This window comes from Chelmon rostratus, chromosome 7, assembly GCF_017976325.1.
Source record: "Chelmon rostratus isolate fCheRos1 chromosome 7, fCheRos1.pri, whole genome shotgun sequence".
NCBI classification, from domain to species: Eukaryota; Metazoa; Chordata; class Actinopteri; order Chaetodontiformes; family Chaetodontidae; genus Chelmon; species Chelmon rostratus.
The window spans coordinates 22,321,960-22,342,992 of NC_055664.1; the positions used below are offsets into that span (position 1 = coordinate 22,321,960).

The 21,033-nt window shown below is 39.0% G+C and overlaps 4 protein-coding genes across 4 annotated transcripts; 3 read left to right on the plus strand and 1 right to left on the minus strand.

Annotated features, from left to right (window-relative positions):
• Positions 1-2,274: 2,274 nt before the first annotated feature.
• On the minus strand, positions 2,275-3,213 carry LOC121609305 (olfactory receptor 10G4-like). Its single transcript, XM_041940894.1, has one exon. It carries the CDS (start codon positions 3,211-3,213, stop codon positions 2,275-2,277), a length of 939 nt encoding a protein of 312 aa, XP_041796828.1.
• Positions 3,214-8,045: 4,832 nt separating this feature from the next.
• LOC121609308 (olfactory receptor 52K1-like) lies at positions 8,046-9,011 on the plus strand. The gene has a single exon (XM_041940898.1). It carries the CDS (start codon positions 8,046-8,048, stop codon positions 9,009-9,011), a length of 966 nt encoding a protein of 321 aa, XP_041796832.1.
• Positions 9,012-13,194: 4,183 nt separating this feature from the next.
• Positions 13,195-14,160, plus strand: LOC121609309 (olfactory receptor 52K1-like). Its single transcript, XM_041940899.1, has one exon. It carries the CDS (start codon positions 13,195-13,197, stop codon positions 14,158-14,160), a length of 966 nt encoding a protein of 321 aa, XP_041796833.1.
• Positions 14,161-18,732: 4,572 nt separating this feature from the next.
• On the plus strand, positions 18,733-19,704 carry LOC121609336 (olfactory receptor 52E8-like). Its single transcript, XM_041940932.1, has one exon. The coding sequence runs from the start codon at positions 18,733-18,735 to the stop codon at positions 19,702-19,704; it is 972 nt and encodes a 323-aa protein (XP_041796866.1).
• Positions 19,705-21,033: the final 1,329 nt, after the last annotated feature.

A 21,033-nucleotide genomic window follows, 5' to 3' on the forward strand; every position in this document is an offset into this window, starting at 1 on the left:
TACCAGCCAAGGAGGTGTCAAAGTTAGACATGTTCCAAGTCCTCACATAACGACTGAATGGAGGTAAAAACATTTATGTTTAACTCCAGCAAAGATGGTAGTACAAGTACTGTACTTAAGTGGAAATTTGAGGAATTTACATTCTCCTTGAGTCTTTTCTTTTCATGACATTTTCTAAGGAAATTCTACTTTTTTACTCCACTGCAATTATTTATAGCTTTAAGTTACTAACTGCTAATTAAAAGTGTTGCCTACAAGACATATAACTGAACTAACCCAACAGAATACAAGTACAGCTGAGATGATTAGTGGATTAATCGATTAGTGGGTTGACAGGAAATTGTTTAAATATGCATTTAAGTATGTAGGTGTTTTTACCAACAGAAATACTAACTGTATATTTGTAATTTAGACTTCCATCCTCTTCTACCTCCCCCTCTCTTGTGCTCCTCCCATGCTGTTGCTTTGTTTCTCTGCCTGCCATTCCTCACTTGTCCACCAGGTATCCTCAATGTGCTCACTGTTGCACACCTGTGATTGATCGCTTCATCCACCCTGTTCTGCTGCCTCCCTTTTCAGCTGCTCCTCGTCAACAATTAGAGGTTGAGTGCAGAATATATCAGTCATTTCTGCAACCTTTTTTTTTTTTTTTAGTTAAGTTCAGTTTTAGGGAATGGATGAAGCATAAAGAGTGAAATTATTTTGAGCTTTAGTCATTTTTACTTGCCAAACATTATCACCAGTATAAAAACATGTGAGCATCAGTGTTTGCTCAGTATTTGCTTTCATCACTCAACATGAACACAGAACAAATGACAGTAACACACAAAGCATCAGTCATGTGTCCGTCACAGCAGACACAGAAAACAGTTTGGTTTCTATGTGTGTTAACTGGCAGTAGTTTCCCAACATTATGTTTCAATTGATATTATTGACATGTGTTGGATTAGTAAAAACTTCCGCAATATATTGTGTTTTAATAGATGTTTTCTAACTATGTAACTTAAGATCTTAAGATCTATTATGATTATTATAAAAGCGGCTTTCCGCTCAAACATAAGTTGTGATGATAATGTGGTCAGAAATGATGAAATGAGATTTTTCCTTTCACGGCAGCTGACAGGACGGACATTTGTGATTTGCTGCCCTAAAACAGACTAGGATCTGTGATGCCAATGATAATTTAATCTCCATTGCATACATTCAAAGTTTGTGTAAAGTAGTTTGTTCACTTAAAACAAGACTATTTTTCTTAATTAGCTCATGAGCTCGTGTTTTATCTAATTTGTGCAGCTGTGATGGTGAGGTAATGAAATGCAGATCATTGCGAGGCAAAACTGTCACTTCTTATCAGACAAAAAGGAACAAACCGGTTTTCAAGAAAGAAACATTTTTTAAACTAATACTACAAATACACATGCCTCCAAATCCTAAACAAAGCTAATGTTATACTAATAATAATCCTAATACAAGGCTAGTCAAGGCTGATTACAAGACAGTATATACTGTAAAATAGTGAAGAAATATTTTGTCCATAAAGATAAAAATAAAAACCAAATAAGCAAAATGGGTTAAAGGTAATAGAGGATCAAGGATTTATAGCAGAGATCTTTCAAAAGGTGCTTTAATCAGCTCTGACAGACGTAAAGAACCTTAAAGTCCCTGTAGTATTTATTTTAATGAACTGTACTGTCACACAATTATTTCTGAGTTTGTCATTAGCATATGTTGTAGGGCTGCAACTAATGATTGTTTTCAGTAGTGATTAATCTGACACTCATTTTCTTTATTATTTGTTTTGTCTCTGTCAGAAAATAATGAAAAGTGTCAGTTATACTTTCCCACAGTCCAAGGTGGCTTCCTCAAATGTCTAAAACCCAAAGATATTCAAATCACTATCCAGTATGACAAATGGAAGGATCAGATCATCACATCTAAGAGGGTGGAATCAGCTAATGTTTAATAATTTTATTATAGAATACTGAACAACAACTATCAAAGCAGTTGCTATTAATTTTCTGTCTAGTGACTCATCAATTAATTACTTCACTTGCAGCTCTGATATATTGAGATGTTTCTGAGACAGGCATCTGTTGTACAATAATGATACATCCTTTTATATGTAGTATAATATAGTTTATTGACATGAAAATAGGTAACAAGCAAACAGATTATAAAATGCACAGATGTATATTTTCCTTTGTTTTAGTTTAATACTTGGACCATAAAAGGATGCAGTGTTTAAAGCAAATTCACAGTTCAATCTCTAACAATCTAGTGAGACGTCTCAACTTTTTTGAACCCGTTAGAGATCTTACATTTAATTTCTTTTGTCCTGAGACAGTACACAAAAGGATTTACGAGAGACGGGCCGAGGATGGCGCCGATCATTAAGCCATGGCGTGCCTCAAGAGTTAATACCACACCTAACCTGGTCAGCACAACGCGGATAAATACCGGAAGGTAGTAACACACAACCACGATCAGGTGACTCAAGCAGGTGCTGCCCATTTTTCTTTTGTCATTATTCGAGGATAATTTCACAAAAAGGATGATCCCGAGATAGGACAGGCAAATAAAGATGAAGGTGAAAAACAAAAGAAAGAACAATATGATGGTAATCAGGTTGAAATAGTATCTGGGGTCAACACAGGTAGTTCTCATGATGGCAGCATAGTCACAGAAAGTGTACCTCAGCTTTGAGTAGCAGTGAGGGAGGGGAAGCAGGGTTGCAGGCAAGACAGCCACAAAACCACAGGCAACAATCCACAGGGCACACGTGAGCCCGAGAGTGCGCACGTTTGTCAGGTAGCTGTGGTACTGAAAAGGGTAGCTAATCGCAACCAGTCTATCGAACGCCATAACTGCCAACGCAAACATCTCCATCACTCCGCCCAAATGGAAGGCAAACATCTGAAGCAGGCACGGCACATAGGCTATCGTCTTAACGCCAGCGAGCAGAACCCCAATCATTGTGGGGCTGGCGCTGGAGGTGTACAGAATATCAACAAGAGCAAGGTTGCAAATGAGAAGATACATTGGTTTGTGTAATCTCTTGTCCAAAATAATGAAGAGGATATTTACAATATTGGCTAGAATGGCAAGAACATAGACAATCAATATAACCGCACCGACGACCAGAGGCCCTTTGGTCGCGTCGAAACCACCAATAATAAATGCAGTTACTCTGATCGAAGCATTCTGTAAAGGCATGTTCAGCAAAATGTCACAAAAACACAAAGAAGAAGCTGAGTGATTAAAGCTCCTTTCAAAGCCAAAGACAATTCAGCATGTTGTCAAGCACAACCAACAGTAACCAGCTACAAAGATAACTGAGCTCAGTCACACAGCGTTCACAACAACCGACGCTGCAGCTCGCCAGGTTTTAAGGCTCAGCAGGACAGTGTCATTTCATTGGCAGACCCATCGTCCAATCACACTGGGTATTGTGACTCCATCCGTGATTATCATGTTCACATAGATTGACTGTAAGTCCGTAAGTCCGTGTTTGAAGGGCATAATACTGGAGATGTTAAATCCCTGAGGCTCAAGACTCACCACTCTCCTTTAATGTGCAAATCTGCAAGCGCAGCCACAGCATACGTGTGGATATATTTCTAAAAAGTGTTGGAATTATGTCGAACATGGCTGTGCCTTGCTGAGGCCTCATAAACTCAGCTGTGCATATTTTTATATTATTCTTTTAATTCTTATTATTTAGTTTGTGCTTCTAAACTGGAAATATTTCACATACTTAACATACAAAGCTAGAACCAGAAAACTCTTTATTATCATATACACACTGTATGTACAAATATCAAATGCTTTAGACTGACACAAAATCCATGAACATGGCAGCTCGGAAGAAAATTACTTTATGGTCAATGTTATTTGTTCTCTCGAAGGGTGAAGTTTGAGCATTTTTCCTTAATATCGCTGCTGGAGTTTATTGCAGATAAGTCATATTTGGATGTGAGTAGCAATATAATTAGTTGCATGATATGTGTGAATTTATGTTTCCATAGTCACATGTCACAGTTGTGCTGATGTTACAGTTGTTTCGGTTCTCTCATGAAATCGTTGTCTGCGTGTTCTCCATAATGACAGTCAGCAGTGTTTCACCACCATCTGCCTGAGTTATGAGATGTATGGCATTTTGTGAGGCTAACTTCAATGGTCTCAAAAGCCAGTGAGTGTACTAAAGCTCTGAAAATGTTAACTTTGGTCAAACTGTTCATTATGTAGTAGCTATAATGCATGTGACCACAGAGCAAGTACGACTCAAATATGTCATTGTCTAGCTTGAGGCCTGTTTGCGCAACACTTTGGTCCGGACGGAAATATCTCAGCGTCTGTTGGATAGATTGCTGTGAAATCTTGTGCAGACGTTCACGTCCCCCTCACGATGTATTATAACTTTGGTGGCCCTCTGACTTTAAGGTTCAAGGAGTCTTTATTGTCCCCGTGGGGCAAATTGCTCTACAGCCAGCAGTAACAAAAAAACAGGCAACAATCACAAAACAACAACATATTGCACAGAGAAAATAATAGATGGAACAGTAGATTAATCAGTCACTTGTTCAGAAGACCTATGGCTTCATTTAGTGTTACCATCAGGTAGTAGTCCCATTATCCTTACCTGTACTTTGTGTGTAGTGCTAATCAGCAAATGCTAACTGCTGAACTAAGACGGTGACTGTTGTAAACATTATACCTGCTAAGCATGAGCAATATGAACACTGTCATTACGAGCATGTTAGCATCTCAGCATGCAGATGTTCACAGTGAAGTTCAGCTGCAGCCTCATCGAGCCGCCAGTGTGTCTGTAGACTCTTGGTCTTGTTATCTTGTATCAAGAAAGTTTGAGCTTGTAGTTATTCGACCAGCGAATGCATAAACAACGCCTTTCTCTAACTTAACTACCTTCTCTAACTCTTCTTCCGACCCTGTTTAGAGCCTTTCCCAGCATACTTTGCTGCTGGTGGCGGGGTCTATTGTCTGCTTGGCTATTGATGTTACCTTCAGAAAGTTCTGTCTTGGAGAGTGACGTGTTTGTTTTACAGCGAGCAACAACACAAGGAAGCTAATTAGTGTCTCATGCCAATAACGATCTCAAGTGAGTGATTGGTGTGCCTCTGTGAGTACAGGCTTCTCTGTGTGTGTCTTTGTCAATTAGTGAATTCTCATCTCAAAACACTCTTACGCAATGCTGTTTACCCCAGAACTGCCTATTTTTCTTACATATTTGCAAACACTATATATCTTCATTTGATCCAATTGTTTTTGATCCAAAAGTATTTTTGGAAACATTAACTTTTTAATTTGCTATTTACACATGAATTGTTTTAGTTGAGCTCCACAGATTCTGGAGAGGCAAAATATGAATGCTGTCAGTAGACTGTCAGGCAGCGTTACATGAGGCCTGATGCTGGCCACCACATATGCGTATACGAGTGTAAGCTGAAATATACTATCTAAAAATCTACATATACATACATAAAAATTCACAATAAAAGACAAGAAATGCAGTCATACAGAAATACACCACAAACAAGAAAGGTGTAAATGTTAAATAGATGCTAAAAGCTAAACAAAAGCAGGTCTAAACAGTGAGTCTTGTTCTGCTTTTTAAAGGTGTCCACAGATCCAGTGAGAGAGAGTTACCAAGTCTTTGGTCAACGCGCTGCAACTTAAGAAAACACATGAAAACAGACAAAACACAAGCACATTAAGAAAACACCATCACCAACAACACATGTAGCACACAGAAACAATCGAGCAAATCTAGAAAATACAACCAAAACACAGAAACACAACACAATGTGTGTTGTTAAGTTGCAGTGTATTGAGCTCTCAGGGCCACCGTAGAGGAACGACAACGAAGGGAGACCACCATTAAACACCTGGGATATTAGCACTCCTGCCCCACCAGCAGTCTCAGCGCTCACTGGGGCTTTTACTCCTGCAGGATTTTTAAACATTGACGCTATTGAATTAATGGTTCTTCCAATTAGCCATCATTAGGTGTTCCTTGCATAGCATATACACTATTTCCCAACTGACTAATTCAATTTTAATTACTGTTTTAGACACACACACACACACACACACACACACACACACACACACACATACACACACATCACAGTATATATTATGTTCCAGCTGTTTTTAGAAAAGTAGGAATATGGCACCTACTGAGAATAGAGACACAAATTCCTCTTAGTATTAACAGTGAATTCTTATATTCTCTTCCTAAAGGTTTCAGATAGACATCTGGCTGTCTGCCATCCTCTCCCTCATCCTCTTCTTCTTAAAAACTCCACCAACCACTTTCTCAGTGTATCACATAGTGTATTGCCAAAGCAGGTCTGGTAATCTTTAACAACAGTACAACAAGATGGCAAATTCGACAAGGCTGCCACAAGTCTGTGTCAGCTTGCAGGACTCATCTGATTAGAATCCTGCTCTATTATTAACCCAGATGTTTTTGTATGTTAGCCAGTAATGTTTGCATTACATTTAGTGCTCATGTGTGTCCATTCTGCAAGGGAGGATAAAGGCTTCTTATACGATGCAGAAACGGTATATATAGACAGTATATGAAATATGTTTATGTGAAACAAATTACGTCATGGATGTCATTACTGCAACCATGTGCAGTGATTTTTGCAGGGTACAACAGCCTAAAATAGGTCTGACCCCAAAAATAGACCCCAAAAATTACAGTACAGACAAGAGTGAAGAGTCAAGCTGCCATGTGAGCTGGAGTGTGTCATGTGTTTTACTGTCAGAAGGCAAAGGGGGCTCTAACTGGATTACACAGGAAGAATGGACATTTCAAGCCTATTAGTTGTACATTTATTGCAAAATATATATCAACAATGAATAAGTTGCATGAGTCTTTTAAATCTCCTGGGAACCAAACTGTTCGTCAAGCAACCCCTAAATTCTGACCTACACTTTATCTGAGCTCTGGCTATGTGTCACACAGGACTCACACAGCTGTTATCAGGTTAAAAGCAGCTGCCTGGGTATTGGGAGCACGCTGGTCGTTACACAATGCAAAATCCAAAATGATCCTTGTTTCCTTGTTTTCTCCTTCTGAACAGAATTACTGTTCTGTACTATATACACTGTACTGTGTTTAAATTAACTCACATCACCTTTTGACCTCCAGCAAAGAAGTTTAGGTTCTCTCCACAACAAAAGTAATTTGTCAGCTTCACCCCAAGCACACTGCTGATGGATGTCAGGGAAGCCAGGTCGCTAAATACTTTTAAAAGAAAGCTAAAAACTTGTAACACTAGCTATGACTTCCTGAAACAGGCATGAAGCCTTTGCACTCTGCACTTATGCACTGCTGCACTTCTCTTAAAACACTGTATTTTCTTGCGTTCATGCTTTTTATGTGCTCCATCTTTTACATTTTGAGTGGTTTTATGTTGTGCATTCTCTTTATTCTGTTTTCATCTTTATTTGATGCTATCTTTAATATTATTATCTGGTGGGTTTTATTCTCCATCTTATTTCATATTAATTTTCTATTCCTGTTTTTATCTTCATTCATTCTTTTTGATTTGAAGCAGTTGGTGCATGTGATTTCTTTGTTGTTAAGCACTCTGAGCTGCATTTCTTGTACGAAAGGTGCTATAAAAAGACAGTTTATTATCAGTATTATCATTTTTTATTACTATTATTAATGAAGGTAGATGAATAAAGTCTTATTCTCATTCAGATTCCAACAACTACAGAGGGACTGCACGCTCTGCATAGTGCAAACAGATGATCTCACCCAACTCTCTCGTGTCGTCATTCTTAAAGCAGCATTTAAAAGATGTGTAGAATCCAGCTTTGTTTGAGGTGCACTGTAACCTTCATTCTCAGGGTTGGGATTTGCCTCTAAACTCTCTAACTAAAAAATTACACTTCATAGGTAATAGAAAACAGCTAGACTACATTCCTAAAGACTACCTATAGACACTGTTTGAATGATGATGGTGGGTATTTTTTGCATATATTTTGCACATTTTAACACATAAATGATGATTTATACGAACACAACAACAGTCAAAGACTTCATGATAATTGGATTTCCAGGACTTGACCCAGCATATTATGGACCTGCGTCTGCACTTCTTCTCTTCACCTACTTATTCATCCTTGTTGGGAACATTTTTATTTTAGTTTTTGTTGGGCTTGAGAGGCGTCTTTACAAGCCAACGTATCTGATCTTCTGTCACTTGGCAATGAATGATTTGTTATTTGGGACAGTGACCTTACCGAAAATGATATCCAGATATTGGTGGGATAGCAAGTTAATATCTTTTGGTGCCTGCTTCACTCAGATGTATTTTGTTCATTCCTTAGGAGCAATTCATTCTCTCCTCCTGCTGATTATGGCCCTTGATCGTTTTATTGCAGTTTTTCTTCCCTTTAAATATCCTGTTCTGATTACAAACAACAATATGTCTATTGCTTGTGGGTTGTCATGGATTGGGACATTTCTCAGGATGATGGCGATTGCATATCATGCTCTTACCTTGCCTTATTGTGATTCTAACATCATTGCACAGTGTTACTGTGACCACATTTCAATCACAAACCTGGCATGTGGTGAAGACGTGAAGTATGTTCAGGCTGTCGCCGTTGGTTTCGCAATGTTCAGCCTCTTGCTTCCACTTTCATTTGTCATTTTTTCCTACATTTTCATCTTTGCAGTAGTTATGAGAATGCGAAGCACGGAGGGACGATACAAAACCTTATCAACTTGCACACCGCAATTAGTCATTTCTTGCCTGTACTACCTGCCGAGATGTTTTGTTTATCTAGCTCATGCTATAGGATTTTCTTTCAGCCTGGACATCCGCATTTTATTGATATTATTGTATAGTCTTCTTCCTTGTGCTGTCAATCCGATCATATATTGCTTCAAAACCAAGGACATCAAAGATATTTTGATGAAGAGACTGAAAAATGCTAAAGTTGGAATGATGCAAGCTTCAAAGTAATGCATACGGTGTCAGTTGTTTTCATTATCTCTGTAGATCAAATGAAAAACCGCATTGATTCTAGAGGAATTGAGATTGAAAGCTTCTGCTTAATGTACACATTTTGTGCTAAATGCAGCTGTTTGCATTGGCTGTCAAAGACTTCTGCTCTCTAAATGAGTGTCAGAAATTGACCTGTTCATTCAAATTAAAGAAAAATGGTTGACAGCTGCCTGAGAAGCAAATGTCAAACAAAGACGCTTAACAATCTGGTATTAAGTGCTGCAGACTGATGTGGAAAGTGGGAACAGGTGTGGAGGTTTCATCTCGTACCACCAGAGCAGCTTCTTTCCTCAGACTGTGAGGCTCCTCGGTCCTTCCTCTGCACTCCACAATAAAGCAGCCATTTCCAGGCAATTAAAACAAAGCTATCGCTTATTTGTCATCTTGATTTTTGTGGAAAGGTCATCAAATGCTTTAAAACACCAATAATTCTAAGTACAGGAGGAGACACAAATCCATACATACACACCCATCTATCACCCTGATCTGCATACAGTTAGTTTTCACCATATTCTATGAACAGGAGACTCTGCACAGACTATTAAAACTTAACAGGAGCCTCAGCTGCTAAACCCAATAAAGCAATATTTTGAGCTTTATTAAAAGTGCTAAAACGTCACTATCCATTACATGGATGCCAATTTACTGTAATTTAGAACAAGGACAGAATGCCCGGTTATAATGCTGCAGCTTTTTAGACAGACTAATTCAGGGCCTCTTTGTTAAACAATGTGATTCCAGGCGCCAGTGCTTGCATCCTCCATGCAGGGTGTTGTTAGGTCACTTAGTTCAGGAGGACAATGCCTTTCTCTAAGTTAACTACCTTCTCTAACTCTTCTTCTGACCCTGTTTAGAGCCTTTCCCAGAATACTTTGCTGCTGGTGGTGGGGCGCACCCTCGACAGGTCACAGTTGATAACACAGACAGCCACATCCACATCAATGGGAACTGAAGGTTTTTGGGTTTTTGGGGACGCAGGAAGAAAGTACTGACTGCTGTGGATACTGATTGTCTATTGTCTGCTTGGCTATTGATGTTACCTTCAGAAAGTTCTGTCTTGGAGAGTGACGTGTTTGTTTTACAGCGAGCAACAACACAAACGAGCTAATTAGTGTCTCATGCCAATAACGATCTCAAGTGAGTGATTGGTGTGCCTCTGTGAGTACAGGCTTTCTGTGTGTGTCTTTGTCCCTTAGTGTACTCTCATCTCAAAACACTCTTACGCAATGCTGTTTACCCCAGAACTGCATATTTTTCTTACATATTTGCAAACACTATATATCTTCATTTGATCCAATTGTTTTCTCTAAGTATTTTTGGAAACATTAACTTTTTAATTTGCTATTTACACATGAATTGATGTTTTAATTGAGCTCCACAGATTCTGGAGAGGCAAAATATGAATGCTGTCAGTAGACTGTCAGGCAGCGTTACATGAGGCCTGAAGCCTCGCTGGCCACCACATATATTTGTTCATGGAGGCGAGCGCTGTTTGGTTCTGACCTGCCTGAGTCTTCAACATTAAAAATGCACTCTGATTAGCAAAATAGTTGTCCCATTTATTCAGTGTATGCGTATACGAGTGTAAGCTGAAATATACTATCTAAAAATCTACATATATATACATAAAAATTCACAATAAAAGACAAGAAATGCAGTCATAAAGAAATACACCACAAACAAGAAAGGTGTAAATGTTAAATAGATGCTAAAAGCTAAACAAAAGCAGGTCTAAACAGTGAGTCTTGTTCTGCTTTTTAAAGGTGTCCACAGATCCAGTGAGAGAGAGTTACCAAGTCTTTGGTCAACGCGCTGCAACTTCAGAAAACACATGAAAACAGACAAAACACAAGCACATTAAGAAAACACCATCACCAACAACACATGTAGCACACAGAAACAATCGAGCAAATCTAGAAAATACAACCAAAACACAGAAACACAACACAATGTGTGTTGTTAAGTTGCAGTGTATTGAGCTCTCAGGGCCACCGTAGAGGAACGACAACGAAGGGAGACCACCATTAAACACCTGGGATATTAGCACTCCTGCCCCACCAGCAGTCTCAGCGCTCACTGGGGCTTTTACTCCTGCAGGATTTTTAAACATTGACGCTATTGAATTAATGGTTCTTCCAATTAGCCATCATTAGGTGTTCCTTGCATAGCATATACACTATTTCCCAACTGACCATTTCAATTTTAATTACTGTTTTAGACACACACACACACACACACACACACACACACACACACACACACACACACACACATCACAGTATATATTATGTTCCAGAATAGAGACACAAATTCCTCTTAGTATTAATTACAAAACAGTGAATTCTTGTATTCTCAGGCTTCAGATAGACATCTGGCTGTCTGCCATCCTCTCCCTCATCCTCTTCTTCTTAAAAACTCCACCATCCACGTTCTCAGTATATACGCATAGAGTAATGCCAAAGCAGGTCTGGTAATCTTTAACAACAGTACAACAAGATGGCAAATTCGACAAGGCTGCCACAAGTCTGTGTCAGCTTGCAGGACTCATCTGATTAGAATCCTGCTCTATTATTAACCCAGATGTTTTTGTATGTTAGCCAGTAATGTTTGCATTACATTTAGTGCTCATGTGTGTCCATTCTGCAAGGGAGGATAAAGGCTTCTTATACGATGCAGAAACGGTATATATAGACAGTATATGAAATATGTTTATGTGAAACAAATTACGTCATGGATGTCATTACTGCAACCATGTGCAGTGATTTTTGCAGGGTACAACAGCCTAAAATAGGTCTGACCCCAAAAATAGACCCCAAAAATTACAGTACAGACAAGAGTGAAGAGTCAAGCTGCCATGTGAGCTGGAGTGTGTCATGTGTTTTACTGTCAGAAGGCAAAGGGGGCTCGAACTGGATTACACAGGAAGAATGGACATTTCAAGCCTATTAGTTGTACATTTATTGCAAAATATATATCAACAATGAATAAGTTGCATGAGTCTTTTAAATCTCCTGGGAACCAAACTGTTCGTCAAGCAACCCCTAAATTCTGACCTACACTTTATCTGAGCTCTGGCTATGTGTCACACAGGACTCACACAGCTGTTATCAGGTTAAAAGCAGCTGCCTGGGTATTGGGAGCACGCTGGTCGTTACACAATGCAAAATCCAAAATGATCCTTGTTTCCTTGTTTTCTCCTTCTGAACAGAATTACTGTTCTGTACTATATACACTGTACTGTGTTTAAATTAACTCACATCACCTTTTGACCTCCAGCAAAGAAGTTTAGGTTCTCTCCACAACAAAAGTAATTTGTCAGCTTCACCCCAAGCACACTGCTGATGGATGTCAGGGAAGCCAGGTCGCTAAATACTTTTAAAAGAAAGCTAAAAACTTGTAACACTAGCTATGACTTCCTGAAACAGGCATGAAGCCTTTGCACTCTGCACTTATGCACTGCTGCACTTCTCTTAAAACACTGTATTTTCTTGCGTTCATGCTTTTTATGTGCTCCATCTTTTACATTTTGAGTGGTTTTATGTTGTGCATTCTCTTTATTCTGTTTTCATCTTTATTTGATGCTATCTTTAATATTATTATCTGGTGGGTTTTATTCTCCATCTTATTTCATATTAATTTTCTATTCCTGTTTTTATCTTCATTCATTCTTTTTGATTTGAAGCAGTTGGTGCATGTGATTTCTTTGTTGTTAAGCACTCTGAGCTGCATTTCTTGTACGAAAGGTGCTATAAAAAGACAGTTTATTATCAGTATTATCATTTTTTATTACTATTATTAATGAAGGTAGATGAATAAAGTCTTATTCTCATTCAGATTCCAACAACTACAGAGGGACTGCACGCTCTGCATAGTGCAAACAGATGATCTCACCCAACTCTCTCGTGTCGTCATTCTTAAAGCAGCATTTAAAAGATGTGTAGAATCCAGCTTTGTTTGAGGTGCACTGTAACCTTCATTCTCAGGGTTGGGATTTGCCTCTAAACTCTCTAACTAAAAAATTACACTTCATAGGTAATAGAAAACAGCTAGACTACATTCTTAAAGACTACCTATAGACACTGTTTGAATGATGATGGTGGGTATTTTTTGCATATATTTTGCACATTTTAACACATAAATGATGATTTATACGAACACAACAACAGTCAAAGACTTCATGATAATTGGATTTCCAGGACTTGACCCAGCATATTATGGACCTGCGTCTGCACTTCTTCTCTTCACCTACTTATTCATCCTTGTTGGGAACATTTTTATTTTAGTTTTTGTTGGGCTTGAGAGGCGTCTTTACAAGCCAACGTATCTGATCTTCTGTCACTTGGCAATGAATGATTTGTTATTTGGGACAGTGACCTTACCGAAAATGATATCCAGATATTGGTGGGATAGCAAGTTAATATCTTTTGGTGCCTGCTTCACTCAGATGTATTTTGTTCATTCCTTAGGAGCAATTCATTCTCTCCTCCTGCTGATTATGGCCCTTGATCGTTTTATTGCAGTTTTTCTTCCCTTTAAATATCCTGTTCTGATTACAAACAACAATATGTCTATTGCTTGTGGGTTGTCATGGATTGGGACATTTCTCAGGATGATGGCGATTGCATATCATGCTCTTACCTTGCCTTATTGTGATTCTAACATCATTGCACAGTGTTACTGTGACCACATTTCAATCACAAACCTGGCATGTGGTGAAGACGTGAAGTATGTTCAGGCTGTCGCCGTTGGTTTCGCAATGTTCAGCCTCTTGCTTCCACTTTCATTTGTCATTTTTTCCTACATTTTCATCTTTGCAGTAGTTATGAGAATGCGAAGCACGGAGGGACGATACAAAACCTTATCAACTTGCACACCGCAATTAGTCATTTCTTGCCTGTACTACCTGCCGAGATGTTTTGTTTATCTAGCTCATGCTATAGGATTTTCTTTCAGCCTGGACATCCGCATTTTATTGATATTATTGTATAGTCTTCTTCCTTGTGCTGTCAATCCGATCATATATTGCTTCAAAACCAAGGACATCAAAGATATTTTGATGAAGAGACTGAAAAATGCTAAAGTTGGAATGATGCAAGCTTCAAAGTAATGCATACGGTGTCAGTTGTTTTCATTATCTCTGTAGATCAAATGAAAAACCGCATTGATTCTAGAGGAACTGAGATTGAAAGCTTCTGCTTAATGTACACATTTTGTGCTAAATGCAGCTGTTTGCATTGGCTGTCAAAGACTTCTGCTCTCTAAATGAGTGTCAGAAATTGACTTGTTCATTCAAATTAAAGAAAAATGGTTGACAGCTGCCTGAGAAGCAAATGTCAAACAAAGACGCTTAACAATCTGGTATTAAGTGCTGCAGACTGATGTGGAAAGTGGGAACAGGTGTGGAGGTTTCATCTCGTACCACCAGAGCAGCTTCTTTCCTCAGACTGTGAGGCTCCTCAGTCCTTCCTCTGCACTCCACAATAAAGCAGCCATTTCCAGGCAATTAAAACAAAGCTATCGCTTATTTGTCATCTTGATTTTTGTGGAAAGGTCATCAAATGCTTTAAAACACCAATAATTCTAAGTACAGGAGGAGACACAAATCCATACATACACACCCATCTATCACCCTGATCTGCATACAGTTAGTTTTCACCATATTCTATGAACAGGAGACTCTGCACAGACTATTAAAACTTAACAGGAGCCTCAGCTGCTAAACCCAATAAAGCAATATTTTGAGCTTTATTAAAAGTGCTAAAACGTCACTATCCATTACATGGATGCCAATTTACTGTAATTTAGAACAAGGACAGAATGCCCGGTTATAATGCTGCAGCTTTTTAGACAGACTAATTCAGGGCCTCTTTGTTAAACAATGTGATTCCAGGCGCCAGTGCTTGCATCCTCCATGCAGGGTGTTGTTAGGCCACTTAGTTCAGGAGGACAATGCCTTTCTCTAAGTTAACTACCTTCTCTAACTCTTCTTCTGACCCTGTTTAGAGCCTTTCCCAGAATACTTTGCTGCTGGTGGTGGGGCGCACCCTCGACAGGTCACAGTTGATAACACAGACAGCCACATCGACATCAATGGGAACTGAAGGTTTTTGGGTTTTTGGGGACGCAGGAAGAAAGTACTGACTGCTGTGGATACTGATTGTCTATTGTCTGCTTGGCTATTGATGTTACCTTCAGAAAGTTCTGTCTTGGAGAGTGACGTGTTTGTTTTACAGCGAGCAACAACACAAACGAGCTAATTAGTGTCTCATGCCAATAACGATCTCAAGTGAGTGATTGGTGTGCCTCTGTGAGTACAGGCTTTCTGTGTGTGTCTTTGTCCCTTAGTGTACTCTCATCTCAAAACACTCTTACGCAATGCTGTTTACCCCAGAACTGCATATTTTTCTTACATATTTGCAAACACTATATATCTTCATTTGATCCAATTGTTTCCAAGTATTTTTGGAAACATTAACTTTTTAATTTGCTATTTACACATGAATTGATGTTTTAATTGAGCTCCACAGATTCTGGAGAGGCAAAATATGAATGCTGTCAGTAGACTGTCAGGCAGCGTTACATGAGGCCTGAAGCCTCGCTGGCCACCACATATATTTGTTCATGGAGGCGAGCGCTGTTTGGTTCTGACCTGCCTGAGTCTTCAACATTAAAAATGCACTCTGATTAGCAAAATAGTTGTCCCATTTATTCAGTGTATGCGTATACGAGTGTAAGCTGAAATATACTATCTAAAAATCTACATATATATACATAAAAATTCACAATAAAAGACAAGAAATGCAGTCATAAAGAAATACACCACAAACAAGAAAGGTGTAAATGTTAAATAGATGCTAAAAGCTAAACAAAAGCAGGTCTAAACAGTGAGTCTTGTTCTGCTTTTTAAAGGTGTCCACAGATCCAGTGAGAGAGAGTTACCAAGTCTTTGGTCAACACGCTGCAACTTCAGAAAACACATGAAAACAGACAAAACACAAGCACATTAAGAAAACACCATCACCAACAACACATGTAGCACACAGAAACAATCGAGCAAATCTAGAAAATACAACCAAAACACAGAAACACAACACAATGTGTGTTGTTAAGTTGCAGTGTATTGAGCTCTCAGGGCCACCGTAGAGGAACGACAACGAAGGGAGACCACCATTAAACACCTGGGATATTAGCACTCCTGCCCCACCAGCAGTCTCAGCGCTCACTGGGGCTTTTACTCCTGCAGGATTTTTAAACATTGACGCTATTGAATTAATGGTTCTTCCAATTAGCCATCATTAGGTGTTCCTTGCATAGCATATACACTATTTCCCAACTGACCATTTCAATTTTAATTACTGTTTTAGACACACACACACACACACACACACACACACACACACACACACACACACACACACACATCACAGTATATATTATGTTCCAGAATAGAGACACAAATTCCTCTTAGTATTAATTACAAAACAGTGAATTCTTGTATTCTCAGGCTTCAGATAGACATCTGGCTGTCTGCCATCCTCTCCCTCATCCTCTTCTTCTTAAAAACTCCACCATCCACGTTCTCAGTATATACGCATAGAGTAATGCCAAAGCAGGTCTGGTAATCTTTAACAACAGTACAACAAGATAGCAAATTCGACAAGGCTGCCACAAGTCTGTGTCAGCTTGCAGGACTCATCTGATTAGAATCCTGCTCTATTATTAACCCAGATGTTTTGTATGTTAGCCAGTAATGTTTGCATTACATTTAGTGCTCATGTGTGTCCATTCTGCAAGGAAGGTTAAAGGCTTCTTATACGATGCAGAAACGGTATATATAGACAGTATTTGAAATATGTTTATGTAAAACAAATTACGTCATGGATGTCATTACTGCAACCATGTGCAGTGATTTTTGCAGGGTACAACAGCCTAAAATAGGTCTGACCCCAAAAATTACAGTACAGAGTGAAGAGTCAAGCTGCCATGTGAGCTGGAGTGTGTCATGTGTTTTACTGTCAGAAGGCAAAGGGGGCTCGAACTGGATTACACAGGATGAATGGATATTTCAAGCCTATTAGTTGCACATTTAGCTGCCTGGGCGTAGCAGCACGCTGGTAGTTACACAATGCGAAATCCTTGTTTTCTCCTTCTGAACAGAATTACTCACATCACCTTTTGACCTCCAAGCACACTGCTGATGGATGTCAGGGAAGCCGGGTTGCTAAATATTTTTAAAAGAAATCTAAAAACTTGTAAAACAGGCCTGAAACCTCTGCACTTTGCACTTATGCACTGCTGCACTTCTCTTAAAACACCGTATTTTACATGAGTTCATGCTTTTTATGTGCTCCATCTTCTACATTTTGAGTGGTTTTACGTTGTGCATTCTCTTTATTCTGTTTTCATCTTTATTTGATGATATCTTTACTATTACTATCTGGTAGGTTTTATTCTCCATCTTATTTCAGGGGCAAAGGGGGAACAGGTGTGGAGGTTTCATCTCGTACCACCAGAGCAGCTTCTTTCCTCAGACTGTGAGGCTCCTCGGTCCTTCCTTTGCACTCCACAATAAAGCAGCCATTTCCAGGCAATTAAAACAAAGCTATTGCTTATCTTGATTTTTGTGGAAAGGTCATCAAATGCTTTAAAACACCAATAATTCTAAGTACAGGAGGAGACACAAACCCATACATACACACCCATCTATCACCCTGATCTGCATACAGTTAGTTTTCACCATATTCTATAAACAGGAGACTCTGCACAGACTATTAAAACTTAATAGGAGCCTCAGCTATTAAACCCAATAAAGTGATGCCAATTTACTGTAATTTAGAACAAGGACAGAGCACCCAGTTATAATGCTGCAGCTTTTTAGACAGACTAATTCAGGGCCTTTTTGTTAAACAATGTGATTCCAGACGCCAGTGTTTGCATCCTCCATGCAGGGTGTTGTTAGGCCACTTAGTTAGGGGAAGATAGTGGCTCTGATTAAATAATGGAAAAAGTCTTTGCATGCTGTGTTGTCCTTCCGGTAAGCTTTTCCAACATTTAACCAAGGTCACAGTCTAACCTTTACAAGGCGCCTCCAGATGCATGATCATAATCATGAAAATATTCACCACGGTTTAGTTATTTTAACATTCGCTGAATACAATTGTTTCCTCATTATGTTGATATAAAAATGTTATGCAGACATATTTGCATGTGCTATAAAATGTATATGGTAATGCAAATCAGTTGAAGTGAGTGCCTGTATTTTTAGATTTTGTGATCTGCTCCACAAGCTGAACTCATCACTGGAAAAATAAAGAAAACACACAACTCCTTGATTCACATTATGGTCCTTTGAGGATATGTCACGTCAGACCTGATAAAAGGCTGATTATTGCCTTGCACACATGCATTTTATTGGGTTTACTGAACTCCAGTCTGGAAAGTAAGAGCCATATTCAAACTGAGTATGGGTGAGCATCAGAGTCATAGGATATATTGTGATTTTCAGATGTACTGTAGGGCATCACTTTGAATAGTTGAGTTTTGGGTATCTCTGTTAAATTATCTGGTATGTTGGGAGTACATTCTGCTATTAATATCTTCCAGGTCTAATCAGTCTTTTTTACCTTTTAGATCTTTATTTCATGTCTTAGTTCTGAAATATTGTTATTGTAATCTCAAAATGATGATCTACTCCAATGTCACAAAGATGAAAAGCTTCTCCATCCTTGGATTTCCTGGACTTTCACCTCAGTATTATGGGCTTGTGTCAGCTCTGTTCTTCTTCATCTACCTTTCTATCGCAGTCGGAAATGTTTTCATTTTAGCATTTGTTGCCTGTGAGAAGTCCCTGCAAAAACCGACATATCTGGTCTTTTGTCACTTGGCGCTGAATGACTTAACATTTGGCACCGTGACTCTCCCAAAGATCATATCAAAATACTGGCTGGATGATGGCATTATTTCATTTTATGGCTGTTTTGCACAGATGTTCTTTGTTCATTATTTGGGATCAGTGACTTCTTTCATCTTGTTGGTCATGGCTCTTGATCGATTTGTTGCCATATGTATCCCCCTGCGTTATCCAGCACTGATCACAAACAACATCATATCTGTGCTCTGTGGCTTTGCCTGGTTCATACCGCTGCCTTTGATGGTAGCTGTTGTACTCCATGTCCTCACTTTACCTTTCTGTAAGTCAAATGTCATTGCTCAGTGCTACTGTGACCACATTTCTATAACAAGTCAGGCGTGTGGTGAGGATGTTAAAATAGTTGCAGTCACTTCTCTCTGTATGGCCATGTTTTGTCTCTTGCTTCCTCTTGCATTCATCTTGTTTTCCTACGTTTCCATTATTGTGTCTATTCTGAAAATGTCCAACGCCGCAGGGCGCAAGAAAACCTTATCAACTTGCAGCCCACAGATATTCATCACATGTCTTTTTTACCTGCCCAGGTGTTTTGTTTATGTAGCAAATACTGTAGGATTTTCATTCAGCTTAGATATTCGCATTTTATTGATATTGCTGTACAGTCTTTTCCCTCCTGCTGTTAATCCGATCATATATTGTTTCAAGACTCAGGACATCAAGCAGATGTTGATGAAGCGGCTGAAGAAAACTAAAATTGGAATACAGATAAAACTTTCATATTGATGGAAAACTGGCACATGAGGCAGAATGCACACCATCAACCAACAGCAGGATTTTTCTGTCCCAGACAGTTTGTGACATTAAAGGCGAGCCCCACCTTCACAGCTTGGCCTTCATATTTCATCTCCAACTTTAATTGCTGGTAATTTCAATCAGCTGTTTCTCCCAATTTCTTTGCTGCACCTCCTCACGGAAAACTGCTATCTGATATCAACTTCCACATAGTGTAATGGTCACCTCAAGACTTCATGGGCAAAATATGTCATTACAAATATGATCTCTATCCATTTAGTGAAGTTATTGGTACACTACCTTTAAGTCTATATGTGGAATCAATCAATTTAACTGATCAATTAAAACACTGTTTCCATTTAAAAACGTATGCATGGCCTAGCCTGTTCTTAATGAACGCAACTTTAGTAATTAATGTCCAGAGAATTGTGAACAATGTTTGAGCCAATGATTAAATGTAAACTTTTGACAAAAATGTTGTTGTATTTTTGTCTTATTGAACAAGCTTATTAAAATTTGATTAGGACGTTATCATCCCTGTCATTTAATGTTAAAATACATCCTAACTTCTGGTTTCTTCCTTCCCTGAAGACAATAATATCATATAAACTAATGTAACTTGCAACCTTCGTTCATTATTGCCAGTTTAAATATGTGCAGCTATTCTGTCCCTTCAAAATGCCAGATGATCTCACTGATGTGAACTAACAACAGTGCTGACACTGAACAGATGAACACGGTGTCTTCATGTGTTTGGGTATTTGTGTGAGGGGGGGTGAAACAAAGAGACACATTATTATTGTGTATGTGTTGATGTAGGAATACAAAGAAACCAGTGATACTCATAATACACACAACCCCTCTGTTCTCGGTTTGGATATTTCACAGTAATAAAGTACAAAGCTTTCCTTTTTCACTTATTTAATCTCAATGTGAGCAGGGGCGCTGCCATGGCCCAGCGAGAGTCTAGTGCCTGCACTCACTACGAAGCCTCGCTGCTGTAACACGTGCAGAAGGTGACTTGTCTTGCTGGAGAAAGCAGGGATGTTGCTGAAAAAGACGCCTCGATGGCAGCATATGTTGTTCCAAAACCTAAAAGTAGCTGTCAGCATTGGTGACTCCTTCACAGATGTGCAAGTTACGCATGCCATGAGCACTAACAGACATCCCCGACACATTGGGCTTTATGTCACCCTGTGGGGGTTTATTTCTCCATAGGAACCTGCTCACTATACATTATCCCTTACTTGGCTGAAGTGATTAACCTGGTTAAAGGTGCTCGTAATGGCTGAACTGAAGTTACAGAGTTATGAAGGACGA

Coding starts and splice junctions, on each gene's coding strand:
- LOC121609309 (XM_041940899.1), top strand. CDS start 13,195: ATGATTTATACGAACACAACAACAGTCAAAGACTTCATGATAATTGGA.
- LOC121609336 (XM_041940932.1), top strand. CDS start 18,733: ATGATGATCTACTCCAATGTCACAAAGATGAAAAGCTTCTCCATCCTT.
- LOC121609305 (XM_041940894.1), bottom strand. CDS start 3,213: ATGCCTTTACAGAATGCTTCGATCAGAGTAACTGCATTTATTATTGGT.
- LOC121609308 (XM_041940898.1), top strand. CDS start 8,046: ATGATTTATACGAACACAACAACAGTCAAAGACTTCATGATAATTGGA.